Genomic DNA, 16045 nt, shown 5'->3' with positions numbered 1-16045 from the left:
ACTGGCTTCATCTCCTAATGACTCAATCACGTAGAGTAAAAACAAGATGTCAACCACCTTACAACTAGGTAAAAATCAGTTGTTTCCCAGTGATTGTATTGCAATTAATTTTGCTGTCAGAGACCAACTGCAAGTAGATGCAGTGACAGAGGTTGAGGGTGCAGCACGCTAAACTTCTGGATGACCACTTTTAACCGTAAGGTGACTGAACAGGTCTCCAAACAATCGCGGTCTGACTTGGACTGACTGTAGTCACTCTCAGACAGATCGGGAAAAGTTTGCAAGTAATTGTCATCTAATTTATAAATGCAGACAGACTAATAACTTTGGTCTCCAACCACTGTTTTCCCTGTTGTGACTGTAGCATTAACAGAAGATTTTAACAGCAGGTGGATGAGACTTCTGTGCTCACAGCCACAGCTGTGTGTGTACAATGACCATATTAAGTATATCACCTCTCTATGACATACAGAGCCAAAAACAGGAAAAAAAAGTCTGAGCATTTTAGCTCACAGGGGTTACTTACACATATATGACCTCATTATTTGGCTGTGTTAAATATGCGCATCCAACACTGTAACAGTTTAATTATGAAAGAAAATAAGGAAAAGCATAATAGATCCACTTTATATTGAGATGACCAAGCTTTCTTCAGAATCATCTGTTCCTTCTCTTAGCCACCATTACTTTTTTGCAGTTACACCCAAATTTGCCAGATACCTTCATGTTGAGGGAGTTTAGTGCCCTCTGTCTTCTACAGAAAATAAAACACTCAACAACAAATCAGTAGCTCCTTAAACCTAAAGCCTAGACAAATAATTAAGGCAACCATCTGCAGCACACAACCCCCTCTGGGTCGTGACCTAATTGACATAGAGGGGCCTGCTAGTGGAGACACGGCTACCAGGTAGAGGTGGGAGGTCACGATGGGCAGCCTGCCCCCTGCCCTGACATCTCTGCTCCAAATCTACCATCTGCCAGCACCTCCCCCCACCTCTGAAACACCCCCAGGGTGACAGCAGAGACTAGCTGTGTATCAGCCGTAGCAGGGAGGTGGAAGGAGATTAGTCTCATCCCGTCAGAGGTGGCGAATGTACTCAAAAGCTGGAATTTGAACGTTTCCTAACAGATCAGCAGGTTAAAGGGAAGCTGCCTGTAAACAGGAAGTACTGTCAGCACACAAGACCACGAGTTATGGTGTAATTTGGACTATGAAAGTGTTTTCAACATCTGTGTTAGAGGAAGTGTTTGTAGCCTCCTTCCTTGTGTTGAAAATGAGCCACATTTTATTCAAATCACATACAGCTAGCATAAACTAAATACAACGATCAGGATTCTCACTGTTCAGAGACCAGGTCCCATGTCTGCCCTGTTAACCTGCAGCAGATGGACCAGGGGTCTGAGGGCTGCAGCTGTCCAACCCTCCTCCTCCACCTCTTAATTGTAAGTGCTGGGAGCAGCTCGCAGTGTAATTGAGCTCCTTGGGGAAATTATTAGTGTGAATTGAAGGGGTGGTGCTAAACTCCTAATTGTCGCTGTTCAGTGTTTTTCCTCTGGAGGGTTCAAGAATGTAGCCTGAAGTCCTAATTCCTCACTCTTTCTGCTCCACCTGCACCTCCTGTGACCCCAGCATGAGGCAAAGACACAGTGATCCACTTTTCACAGTGCAAAATCAATAGCCACAAGGGCACTTACCAGGAAGTCCTCCTCACAGTAGACTTTCCCATTGACGTTGTAGAACGCTTTCCCTCGCAGCCTCCTCCCTGGAAAAAAAAGAAAACAAGTTAAATCTACATATAGTATATATTTCATATATTTCAGTTTTCAAGAACAACATGCAAAGCTGCAGACTCACTATATGGTCAAAAGTATGTGGACACTCATATTTTTGTCCTGATTAACCACCCTAAGGAAAAGAGAACAATTCTTACAAAAGCCACCTGTCTTTTGGCTTCAGCTGGACTGGAGATACCAACAACCCTATTGGCATCATCTGCCAGTACCAGTTGGTAATGCTGACATGGTGCCAGAAGCTGAAGACGTTTGTGGCTTGTGGAAGCTTGTGAAACTTAACAGAAACTAAAAATAAATTCCAAAATGCTTCACAGGGACCTGCAGGATGTTTTTCTTCTGCACCGTTTTTTTTTTTTGGTGCAACCACACTTTTAACATCTTATATTAGTGGGAAAAAAAATATGCCAAAATTTACTGGAAATCCATCCCAGACTATTGGAGAGAGTAGAAAGATGAGCTCATTTTAAAATGTGATGATAAAAAAGCAACTTTTTTTTCTTGCTGGTTTGCAGATTTCTGCCCAAACTGGAGAGAAGTCAGTTTGTTGTGACCACAGCTGCACCACCCACCTGCTGTCTGCAAAGGACATTAGATGAAAACTGCTTTAGAATTAGAAGAAAGACAACTTAAATGAAGGAAGGTTGGCCTTCAAGTGAAGAGTTAAAACAGCGTTTTAGGTTAAGCATGAACCAAGAGGCCGCACTAAGATCCAGTATAAGAAAAGATAAATTGCATTTTGAACTGTGAATCATCCAAGGCTACTATAGTAGAGGCCAATAATAAAAATTGGGAGCTGAAATTTTGCACTTTTAGACTTTAATTATTATCACTTCTTTGCCCAGAGCTTTGAAATACTTATTGCTAGTCAAAAATAGACAGTAAACCAATTACTTCAGACACAGCACGCCAAATAACACACTTCTCTTAACTTTTACATGTGAAAACACATCCTACTGTATCCTTTTCCTTTATCTTCCTACAGCCGCAGCACACACAGTGTGGAGCAGATGGCTCGCCAAAAGCAGACAACTTTCTGCCTCCGTTTAATTACTTCAACCATTGATCCCCACAAGAATCCATTCACAACCCATACACAATCAATACAACGAGCTGCTTCCCAAACCTCCCCCAAAAATCTACACTCTTCCATTCCCTCCCATTGTGCACTGCTCACAGACAGACCAACAATAGCAGACTGGAGGGAGGATGTCCTTTATTCTGATACATGCAGAGAGCAGTCATGCAGATTTTTCGACAGTGCTTCGTTACTCTAAATAATTTAAGAACAGTAAAAAAACTTGCAGGCCAACAACACATAAACATGTCCACACTGCAGTGAGCCCAGGTTCAGCCCACTGAGCTTCTAGCACAGAGTGAGAAGACTGAATTCCTCCGGGTTAGCCTTCATTCATCAGAATCCAAGTTTGAATCCAATCTGAAAAGGAAATTCTGCTGCGGGCTGGCTTCTACAGCCCCCCCGCCATGCATCTCACACCGCTCTCCCATTCAAATTCATTTAACAGCAGCGGTGTCTCTGTGGCAGCGCGATGACTTCACCCGAGCCTGGCAGACGAAACCCATGGATCTCATAAATCTGCAGGATTAGTCAGATTTAATTGTCGTCCTGAGCCACCATTGATTTTATGGATGTCCCAGCATGACAAAGATGCTCCCATTCCGTCTTTTTTTAACACTGAAATTTATCTCACACACACACACACACACACACACACACACACACACACACACACACACACACACACACACACACACACACACACACACACACACACAGTGTCACAATGCTGGGAGATGGCAATACATTAACATCCACATAAATGGCTGGAGCAGCAGAGGAATGTTGTCCACACAATAGGTGAGACTTTTAAGACTTTGAGACTGAGAAGCAATTAGCATTTTGGTAGCGAGGAGTAAAAAGAAAAGGAGGATTGAAGAAGAACTCTTCACAAACAAGACTTTGAAGGGGCTAAACTGGCAGGAACAGTGAGATTATAGAGAACAGTGCAGCAGCAGGGGCTGCGAGGTGTTGCTGTGTGCTGGTCTGTGGCCTCTGCTCTGGAGTTTGGGGTCTGGAAGGTGAATACAAAGGCTCCAGTGCAGATGACTGTGTGGAGCACTGCTAGGGGAGCAGGCCGACTGAGCAAACGGGGACATTCTTTCTGCCTGAGGTCACTAGCTGGTCCCATTCATCCCCCCCCCCGCACCTCTCCAGCACCCGCTCTCTGCCCACTTCCATCACCGAGAAAAGAAGGGGGAGGGCTCCATGCCTCCCTCTCTCTCCTCTGGCCTTTTGTGACCAGACATTGCTGCAGAGAGGCCGAACATCCTCACAGCCCTGCAAGGCATCGAATCAGCAGCTCTATATATAATTTGCAGCCTACCTGCAGGTTTTACAGAGCGCAAGCCACGATTACAGCTAGATCAAATTGCTCCCATTAGACCCCCGACTGCATGTAAACTTAAACATATTTTGCCCATCCTGGCATCATTACACTAGCTACCTGTGCAGTTAGGGATTTACTTTAAAATCCCTTTTGTCATTTTTATTTCCCCTCTCTGCTTGCTTATTACTTTCAGTAGTTACAAGCAGAGGCTGCATTAGACTTTGTTGCTGTCTGTCATTTTTACGGACAGGGTCGTGAGGTTTCTCCATAACATATTCCTTCGTCATTAATATACATAAAAGAGTATGTATTGATGAGGACATGGAGAGAAAAGAAAAACACCCACTGTGAGGTCACTCCTCATGTTAACATAAAAAGAAACATACAATAAAATATAACATTTTTCTACAGTTCCAGCAGAGACATTAAAACCTTGTGCCCAAACAAGCAAATATATACTAAAGTGACTTGAGCTGGGTGCTTGCTTGTGTGTAATCAAATGCATCAAGGAAGGCTGCTGCAGAGGCAAATTATTGTTTTCCATTTTACATCATCAGAAAACATTTTGTGTCTGATTTGATTTAATGCTGAGGGCTGAACCCTCACTCTGCTGCCACACCGGAAACTGAAATTACCAGCATCACGTTTCTACCGGGAAAGTGATCAGAAGTTACCAAAAAGTTTCTAAATATTAGACTTTCCGATGCTGCAAGCGCTTACCGCCTAATGTGCTCCTTCTGTATGAGGAACCAGCTCCACCTAAGACTCTGTACTGATCACAGAAACGCTCAAAGACCTCACCGGAGGATTCTACCATCTATGTTTGATATTCGGGTATTTAAAGGCAGAAACTGGTGTGTTTATTTAATATTTTAATGGATCTACCATCTGTGTTCTAATCTGTGAAAACAACCAATAGCATTCAGATTTTTCTATCATTGTTAAAAAATTCTGTCAATGAAGGAAAATATTTAGTTAACTGGACCCCAGTTCCAAATTACAGCTCGTGGTTGTACTTCCTTTTTACTCCTCTTTTAATTATTAATAATTTATTTAGGTGGTTGGAGAGAAACCCAAACGCAGTCATAGTATTTACTTAATTTTATGGTTTATTTGCATAGGGACGAGTATGCAACACACCTCACACCACAGCTTTTATCGCCTGAGCTCATTTTCAACGGCATTTGAAATCCATAAACCTCAGCACCACGTGCATAAGAGTTTGGCACGGCTGCCGAGTTTATAATGACAGATAATGATGAGTGATTTTTCTCCTCCTCCTGCTCTGACCTCTGCACTTCATGACGGCTGCATTTAATTTTTGGTCATTTACAAATCTCGGTTCATCTGTTAGCGCACACATTTTGAATGCTGGTGTTGCCATGGAAATGAAGACTGATGTGTCACCATGGCGAAGGTATCATTCGGCTAAATTTTCCTCTGCTATGGCAGTTGCGGTTGAGGCTGTTCACTTGTTTAAAAACAGCAGCAGTCACTTGTCTTCACTCAGTGGATGAAAATAATGTCTTTGTACATCCATGATGCTCAGAACTGAAGCCATCACTTCAAATGCGAGCTGTGCATTTTTTCCACACAGTGTTAGTGTGGATTGTGTGGGGGATGTGGTCTTTTCTATGGCTACCAAAATAAGGATGTAGGAATCTTTTCTTTTCTTTTTTTTCATACCTAACCATTATAGAGAGCATTTAACACACTGGAGTGACTTTTTAAGTCACATTAAAGAGGAGATTTTTTTTTTTTTTACTAAACTAGTCTGAATAAGTTTCTCCTGCTGTATTTTCTGGTAAGGTATAGGTGTAATGATGATCTTTTGTACTTTTTGGATGCATGATATGTGTCGATTATTGTCTGCAACTCGAGAAAAATGACAAATAATCCAACCCTTAAGGTTAAATTCATGCTGGAGTTCAAATAGAAGTGAAGATGACCAGATTTCTTTTAGCACAACCTGATCTGATGGTATGCACAATGAGCCACAGAGAGCCCTGTAACTGTGGTATTGCTTTCTGAACACTGAGGACTTTTTATGGTATGTTTACTTGGACAATCTTTGTATCTTTTTTTTTTTTGTTTTTATAGAGAATTGTTTATTACATCAACAGAGGATTAAAAAAAAATGCTACTGCACTAGTCATTTCTGAGTCTAGCACACACACACACACACACATAATCAAACAAATAACACCACTTTAAATTTTCTGCAGGAGCCAAAAATATGCAATAAAAAAAACAGCTGCAGACTGAACTTGATTTTTATATTTGTGTTGGATTTCTGAGAACAGTAAGATACTGACTTCTTCATGTGTTGGGCTTGATAAGCAGCACATATGTTAGGGTGATAGCGATACCTGGCTTAATGTGCTGAATATGAAGTTAAATATAAAACACGCCTCATTTCTCTGCCCACAGTTTAACTCACTATGTTCACAAAAACTTTATACTTTCCTTCTTCTAAATGTTCGTTTGGTTTGATTCACATTCACTAGTCTACTGTGCAGAAAGTTTCCAGAATCGGGATTAGGAATGGCAGATTGAATTAAGATCTCAACACTGCTGCATGTCTTTGGACTGCGGGAGGAAGCTGGAGTACCCGGAGAGATCATGGGATTAGGTTAATTGGTATTGTAAACTGGCCGTAGGTGTGAATGTGAGCATGAATGGTTGTCTGTCTCTCTGTGTTAGACCTGCAACAGACTGGCGACCTGTCCAGGGTGTACCCCGCCGCTCTCCCCATAGGCTCCATAAGAATCCCCACATCCCGCTTGTTATCAAAACCTCTGTTTCCCATCGTACCCTATAGTTTTTGTAGCTGTGGAGAGCAACAGTGGCACCTGGCTTCACAAGCTGCTGCTGCCTTGAACTTGTGAAACTATCGTTATCTGTATTTGCATTGACGTCAGAGGTCAAACACAAGCCAGTAACAACGATTAAGAGAGTCAGACAGATGTCAATCATTTAAACACTTTACATTCTTGGTAGACTGGGTCTAATGTGGTACAAGAAAATGTCAGCATAAACAGCCAATGCAGAATAAAAATCTTTTACCATTAACCTTTGAAACGCTGATCTACTGAGCTGACCTTTCGACTTGATAAAAAAGCTGAAACATCTACATCCCCACAGCAAATGCTGACAAACGTGGATCATATCAGGTCACATTCCAACAAGAAGTATTTGTCAACTTCCTATTGGTGACACGCCTGCTGGTGTGTTTCAACATGAGATAACTGTTCCTCTCTGTGAGGGCGTTAATCCCGTGGCAAAGGCGCATTTATTAAACATGCATGTAGAAAATCTGCTCTTCATAGCACTTAATCAAACATAAATAACATCTGAAAACCTCCCAAGTTTAATAGTTGGCAAAATCATTGCCAACAGTCAAACGAACCTGAGCTTTACAAAATGGGCTAAAATGCCTCACATCCTCAGGTTGAAGATTTTTGGCAGTACTGACGAGCAGCTGAAAACTTCCAACCAATCACACCTCTGAGTCTGGCTGCACAATCAGGTCAATTAGCCAGAATAAGCAATTCACAATGACAGCATGGACCTGCCTGCAGCTACAAGGAGAGAGCTTCAACGGATACAAAAGCTTTTTGTTTTACATTCACATCAAAAGACAACAGAAAATTTTGTTAGCTGTATTTTAATTTAATTCCGCGCTTTGTCACTGACAATAAACCAGGCTAACAGAGAGGAATGTGCTGGCAGAAGGCATCACTCTGTTCTTTCTCTGGCAGAGAAACCACCAGAGCTTTGGCCTGGCTGCAGGGACAGATAAATGTGGTGATTTGCTCACAAAGGAACTTCAAACTGATTTTTTTTTTTTTTTATACAATGCAATTACAAGCCTCTGCAGGCCTTTACTTTCAACAATGTTTTTGGTATTCTGGGAGAAAACCCAGCCATGGAGGCTGCAGCAAAGTCTGCTGTAAGCATATTATCCAGCTTTGAACACTGCAGATTAACATCTACATCTCATAAAAAGACTGCAGATAAAAATGCACTGAAACTTCAACTTTTTACTTGATTGCTTTTTGTTTGTTTTTGTTTTTTTGAAGCAAAAAGTTAGAATTTGGGCAAAAAGGAGATGCTCTTTGTTATCAGCTATGGGGAGTAACCTTGGTTACCAAGCTGCAGCTCTAAACTGTAACACAGACACAGATATTTGCTAATTACTGCTAAATAGCAGATTAATAAAATATTAGAATTTCATTCACAAAAACATTTCATATGGGTTGCCACCACACCCTCTGAGCCAGCCAAGATAATAGTGAAACCAAAACACAAATATTCAAGCCCTGTCTGATGTTATGCTCTGATTACTGTTCCTGCAGACTCACTCCCAGGTTTTACTCATCCAGGTATCAGAAATGACGCATGCGCTGACTTTTAGGTATGTGCAAATGTTCAGGTCACAACATCTGGCAAGGAGAGAGGGGTTTCGCTTCTAAAAATAATTCTGGAACATCTTTCTGATTGGTGAACAAAAGTGGACAATGAGGGAGAAAAATCTTTAAAATGCTGATCCAGCCTTTGAGTCGTAATGTAGGACTGCGGGGGGAAAGGCGACACAACTACAGGAGAACAGCTGAGGCCGGCGTGTCTTCAACTATACAGAAAAAGATGCTGTGTGGAGGGGAGAGAAATGAGCATATGCACGCTTGTGTGCTTGGGACAGAGAAAAAGCTCTTTCTTTGTAAAAACAATCTTAATAATATCCTCCAGTTTCTCCTATTAGAGGACCAGAATGAGAATTTTTTGATCGGGTGCCTGGACTCTTTGCCCGCAGTTAAAAGACTTCAGCTCCACTGTTTTAAACTGTAGCTAGAGATCCAGTGCAAGATGCAGGGCCACTTTAACCAGAACCTGCAGCAGGTGGACAACTGGTACCATCTCCAGTCCAAGACGGTGGAGTCTGAGTCCATCCACAGAAAGTTAGTGCAGACAGGAGAAACTGGTTGTTATTTACTGTCACACATAATAAGTTGTATGATTTATTAATGCCTGGGTGAACGTCTTTTCAAGCTGCTTTTGTGATTTTTTTGGGGGCCTTTTTTAGTTTTCCCTTTAGGACATGGGAGGGTCTATATGTGCTCTAGTCTGTGATGCACCATTATTTTTTTCACTTTGCATTTTCCGAGCTTTTATGACATGAAAGCAGCCACATCAAAGCGACACATAAAACTTTATGTGACATGCCTTAAAAACAGACAGTGAACAGGTTTAATTATTTTGGCATGTGATCACCTGTCTGACATATTTATGTAGAATTTGCCACATTTTACTGAATCAACCTCTAACTTGCAAAAAGTAAAAATAACTCGAGACTGCAGCTCAAACTGAGGGTGCTGTTACGATACACATCCTTGTTTCAACACGTCTCACAGCATCCAGTCATCCTGTTATTCATTATAAGAAATGAAGGATCTTAAACGCATGCCCAAACAAACCAGAAAGGGTTACACCGAGGGTGTCACAAACACAGCACTGCTGCTACAGGCTCGTTAGCTGCCGGCTCACTGACCACCTGCTAATGAGAACAGTTGTTGGCTGCTTGGATCTATGAAGCAATATTTACACAGCATGATGACTCATGAAGGAAGTTGCCTTATTCTCATCATAATCAATACATTCTTAATAACGTATGACCTCAGGACCAAAACAAAAGAGAAACCTGAACGCGCCCTGATTTCCGATGCCTTGCAGGTGCAGCTGGTGGCTGGAAACGATTAGAGAAATTCAAGCCCCTGAGCTGACGCTGTTTGGTTTATTGTAACACAAATGAGTCATCAGCCTTTTTGCGATTGACAGTCTGCTCATCCAGTCTGAAGTGCAGTGTTTATTTCTTTCCTTTCATCCACACACTGTCTTGCGCTCACACAGAAATTTTGTATTCACTCTGGTTTAAATGTGTTTATGTTGGGAAATATATTCATTAGGGATGTTTCTGACAACTGTTGTACTAGACAAAAATGAATGGGAAAATAAAAATTACATACTAAAATTTACTGTATGAATATTAGATTTGTATTAAGGAGCCATCTGAAACACATTCTTCAATAAAACTGTTTTAAAAGTTGCTTGTGCCACTTTGCACAAACACAATGTTACAATTTATTTGCAAAAAAAAGAAACAAACCAAAACGTTAGCATTGCTTGGACCAAAAGCACAACGAATACTCATCCAGTCAATTTGGGGTAAAACTCAATTCATTCACCTACAATTTCAGCTGCAGATGTGCATAAATTCATTGCTCAGTTGCAATATTTATAATTATAAATAGGTTGGCAGATACTTATTTAAGCTTTAGGACATACTGGCACTGTAAACAAGACAATAATGCTGAAAAAAAACTTGTTAAACTCTTTTTATATAAATGTTAGCTAAGGATTATAGCAAAAAATATATAAAAACAGCAGCGGTGTACTCCATTAAAAATATTACAGATTCTTCCATCCATCCACTTATCCTGTACAGGTCGCCAGCCTGTCACAGGGCCAACACAGAGAGACAGACAACATCCACACCTCTGGGCAATTTAGAGTGACCAATTAACCTAACCCCAGTAACTGCATGTCTTTGGACTGTGGGAGGAAACCGGAGCACCCGGAGAAAACCCACACAGACACAGGGAGAACATGCAAACGCCACACAGAGAGAGAGGGAGGGGCCTGGGCGGAATCGAACCCAGGCCTTCCAGATGGTATTTTAACTGTGAGGCAGCAGTGCTAACCACCGCGCCACCTACAGATTTTTATTTGTTATAAATTCTAAAAGTTAAAAGTTAACCTGTGTGAGTGAGAGACAGAACAAGAGCCCATATTGTAAGTTTACCTGAAGACAGTAGTTAAACATTTCTGTAATTTTTAAGCTGTTTATATATTTTAGCCTATAGCCTAAAATTTTATTATGGTTCACTGATTTTTCTTATTGAAATTTGCATTGATCTGACTGCAATATTATTATAAATTGTCAAACCTGTTAGAACTGCCAGAAACTTATCAATTGGGATAGACTGACTGACTTTACTACTTAGCAAAATGGACCTTAGAGGAAGAAAATGAAGATACTTTATATTTAAAAGACAAAGTCTGAAGTGATTAAACCCAAGATTTATAAAACTATGTCCTCTTGTGTGCATGTATTTGCATCCACTTTGGCATACGTGTGCCATTTTACGCGAGTCCATGCCAGGCCTGCCCCCTCTGATAAGCAGGTCTGGTACACTTAGTGACTGTCTGACTGAGGTCCTCCAGGGAAGGCTGGCGGAAGTGGTGGTGGTGGTGGGGAGGGGTGGGGGGTGCATTCTTGGCCATTTCATGAAAAAAGGGTGCAACCATGGGAGTAAGCCAAGAGGAGGGCTCAATTATGCATGGTTAAACAAAGCCCGAGGCTACCAGCGAGCAATGTCTCAGCAAACTCGACTTCACTCCGGAGCTTCGGACTCCAGAAAGAAGGAAAAAAAAACCCCGAAAAACAAACAGGGGACACAAGAACGCAGCTCCCGATAAATCATTGGATTGTGTTATGACAAGTCCAGGCACTTTGAAACTTAACTTCTCAGAGGCCTTCAAAACACTGTTTAAAAGAAAACATTCCCATTCACATGAGGTCAAATGAAACATCAGAGTTTATGTTACCAATAAACCATCTCGAGAGGAGAGATGGCCCGTGAAGCACAAAAGACAACTTGTTAACTAATTGTGGACATGATTTCTCCAATAAACACAACAATAATTCTCCAAGGAGCTGTTTTTTGTCTAAAAGTAATTACGCACCACATAGCTGTTTTGTGATGTAGCGACCGGCTCCCCACAAGTACTCCAGGCATGTTTTCGGAGTATTTTTAGTCCTCAGAGGAAATTATCTGGTTGTCTTACAAATAAGTCTGTTTGAAAGCCCAAATGTCGAGGACAACCAGTGTCTTCCTTTGTTTTGGCAATGAATGTTGACTCCTAAATGAACCCACAAAAAAAAAAAAAAAAAAAAAAAAAAAAAAGTTATCATGCCTATTAAAACAGCTCTTAACCAAGCCAGGAGCCACTTTTCCACATTAAAAACCCCCAAACTTCTGCAACTGGACACTCAGCTTCTGGCCCCTCATTCTTCCAGCACACAATAAATTGGAAAGTATGTGGCTTTGGTTACATCTAAATTGTAGGAAGCTCTTCCAGAGCCGGACGGGACGAGGTGGAGGATCAGTATCCATGTATAGTTACACATGTGAATGGAACCTGCCTAAAAAGCTTTCTCCCAAGATCTTCCTCTTGTTTCCCCAGGAAACGGGAGAGGAGGGCTGGAGTCGGGTGTCAGGGACATCCAAAACACACACACACACACACACACACACACACACACACACACACACACACACACACACACACACACACACACACACACACACACACAATCTATACTGTCCTTGGAGCTCGAGAGCAGATTTAATTACAGCCTTACAAACCAAATAATGTCAGCATTTTATTTCTTTGTTTCATTATTAGCTTGTTCCTGCTGCAGAGAGCTGCTGCCCTTTCATTCTACCAAGCGGACTTCAGCCTGAGGGATTATTTTAAGCAGCAGATGTTTTGATCCAGACTATAACACCAGATCTAACAGCAAGCTGGTGATACTAATGACAGGTTTTTTTAGGCAGAGACAGCAGTGGCACAAGCTTACATCATGGCTGGTGCTGCCTGGAAGAATTAGCACATTTGAGACATCACACTCCTAAATTGATCAGTTCTCCGGGGAGCACAAAAGCTGGGCCCGTGTGGCTAATTAACAGTGGAGCTGAAGCAGAAGCAGAAGTCATAGCTCATGGTGGCAAATAAGGAACTTCATGACACACAAAGACAAAAGTCATAAGTCCAGAACCAGCCTGACAACCATCGTGTTTAGAGATAGAAAGAAAGATCAGACTATCAGACTAGGTACTTTATTGTTTTCTTAATTAACAATAAGAGACAGAATCCATTAATATGAATGTTTTTCATGTTGCATCAATATTTTCCCACTCAGTTCATGGAAGAAGATTTTGCAGGTCAAGCTGGGAGGGTAAAGATGAAATGTAAGGGGTGTGGCCGTCTATTGCATCTGACTGAGGGCCCATGGTGTCGCAATTTGAAAACCCTGTGATTTCATTTACTCATCTCTAAATTTAGAGCACAAACACGCTTTCACTGAAGCACTCATGGAACTTTCCGGTTATCTGAGGGAATTATTTCCTAATTATAATGGCTTTGGAGCACTCTGTGATATTGTAAGAAAAAATACAAGACAGGGACACACTAAGAGACACCTTAAAGTTAAACGTCTTCCCATCATTGCAGAGGTATTTGTGCATATTAATTCTTTGGAATCAAAGTCAAATGTTAGCATTTTCTGGCGTAACCTGGACTCGTGACTGCTCTCCTTCACTCAGATAGCAGGATAAAGGCAAACAGATAACGCTGGATGAATAAACTTCACCCTTGCAAAACGATCACCAAACACAACATGACTACACTTATAACAACAATGCTGCTAACTTAACAACTTGAGCAAGAGCACTGACAGTCCCGTGAGCATTTGGACCAAGAGGCTGCCACTCTAGAGTCACTACAGCACATAATTCTCTTTCTTTCTTAACTTTTTTAGTAAAAAGAGAACAGCTAACATGCTGCAGAACCATAAAGTATAACCAATGCATTCAACATATTAATATTTTTATTTAACCTTGAATAATTTTTTGCAATATTCCTGGTGTCACGTTTTCCTCTTGGGGCCATGGGATGCAAGTAAACACACAACACATACCAGAATGAGAGCTTTTTTTTTCATATAGCCGGGGGTTAAAGTGGGCTACACCTTCAGTTAATGAGTAATTAAATCTGATAGGCAGGTTAATGCACACTGCTATCAAATGAGTTAATTTTTCATGTGCTGCAGCCTGGCGTTGCTTCCAGTGACAGTACAGAGATACTTGCTCAGTAATAAGAAAATAATGACATCCCACAGCCCGCTTACACCTTCAACACATTCCTTTTTCCATCTCATCCCTGTGAGGCGTTCACGGTGCAGACATAAAGTTGCGGTACTTGAGCATCTGGCTAACAACAGAAGAGGAGCGAGCATAACCTGAGTAACGTTTTTTTAAAATGCAGCTTTTCAAACAGCTCAACAAATATCACCAAACACAAACTGTTTGCGTGCAGTTTGGTACAAAATGTGTCTGTGAGCTAAACGTACTGTTGCTGTAGCTCCAGGGGAGAGGGAAAAACAAAAAAAATCATGTACGACACTGAGAAATGGGAAAGATGCAAGAAAGTCAGGACAGGAGAAGAAGATGAGAAATTATTTTCAAATGTAAGGACTGCTCAGCGAGTGAAATTTAAAGACTGTAAATTTAAATCTTACATGTAAAGTTCTCATTCATTTTAGAGTTTTTAAATTAGATATTGGATCCATGCATGATGTTTTGCTGAATTATGTTTCTGTGGAAAGTCCAAAACAAACTGAAGTATATGAATTTTGTGCTGTTCAAAGGTTGCATGAAAATAAGAGGCAGTTTCGTCCAGTCTAAACAGGTTAGTTTGCAGCACTGTGATAAAGTTTACAGTGATGCACAGTGATGGACTGGTTACACGCAAGGTACAACAAGTAGGTTGCATCAAGGGGGGCTTTTGCAGGTCAGCTGATCACAGCCACTACACAAAGAAAAAAAAATCTACTGGAGCTCAAAAAACAAATTATTATGTGACTCATTTCTGAGTGACTCTTTTCCCCAGTCTTAGGGTTAACACCTGCACATAGCACCACTTGGCCAGGCTTGCCAACTTCAGTAGTTACCATGAAATAATGCAACAACACAACATGCTGTTAATCAAATAAATGAATGAATAAATAGGCTGCTACAGTATATTCATAACTTGTGTTGCCCCCCTCTCTTTTACCCACATCACTGCAAACCTCCAGATGGGAAGGGCGCAACATCTGGTCCAGTGAACCTCTGGCCTTTAGACTTTAAGAGAGTCAATAAATATCTGTAAATGACTTGCCTCTGTAATATGTTTTACGGTATCATGGACCACAAGCTCTAACTTGTTGATCTGAAAGGGGTTGATTTTTTTTTTTCACATAGGAGCGTGGCAGCTCCTCTGTGCCAACTGTGAGTCTAACATCACAGATACCCTGCATATCAAGGCATTGTAGCAAAATGGCACAGACAGCAGCTCCAGTGCATGACTGCAATTCAACAAGTTGAAGTAAGAAGTCGTGGATGGGACCTTTGCAGGGAATTCTCATGTAATCGATCAGGGATGTTTTTGTAAAAAAAAAAAAAATAAAATATATATATATATATATATATATATATATATATATATATATATATATGACAGAAAATAAGGAAAAGCATAATCGACATCCTTGAAAAAGCAGCTTTACTTACCACAGGAGCAGCAGGTGAAGCAGTTTGTGTGATACAGGTTCCCCATGGCCTGGCACGCTTGGCTGGCTCCATACACACCTTTCCCACATTTGACACAGATACCTGTTGGAGACACTTACTCGGTTATTTGATGCTGAGCACAATACTTTATCAGATTCTGTGAGGATGGAGACTGAGCTGAATAAGTCTGCACGATCCAATGAAGACACGGTTTGCGACTTTATGTGTGCGACACTGACATAAGGAACAGTTACTGGACTTGATCCTGTCCTGTCTCGTTACACAGCAGGAAAGCTCTCAGTCTGTTTGCATGTTTGCTTAATTACACAAATAAATAACACTGAAAAATTATAAACCTGCTAAGAACATCACACTGTTCGCTCCGCAGCTTTC

At 41.2% G+C, this 16045-nt stretch overlaps 1 protein-coding gene across 1 annotated transcript in view; it reads right to left on the bottom strand.

Moving 5' to 3' along the window:
- Positions 1 to 16045, bottom strand: part of wtip (WT1 interacting protein) — a 36008-nt gene that overhangs the window by 10649 nt on the left and 9314 nt on the right. Inside the window, exons 2-3 of the mRNA XM_030726280.1 lie at positions 15653 to 15754; positions 1696 to 1763 (exon numbers count right to left, since the gene is read on the bottom strand). Of these exons, the coding sequence (XP_030582140.1) occupies positions 1696 to 1763; positions 15653 to 15754 (170 nt within the window). The remainder of the gene's footprint in view (positions 1 to 1695; positions 1764 to 15652; positions 15755 to 16045) is intronic.

The sequence above is a fragment of the Archocentrus centrarchus genome, chromosome 3, assembly GCF_007364275.1.
Source record: "Archocentrus centrarchus isolate MPI-CPG fArcCen1 chromosome 3, fArcCen1, whole genome shotgun sequence".
NCBI lineage: Eukaryota > Metazoa > Chordata > Actinopteri > Cichliformes > Cichlidae > Archocentrus > Archocentrus centrarchus.
Note: the sequence above shows the minus strand (reverse complement) of the source record. Positions and strands in the feature narration are given on the sequence as shown.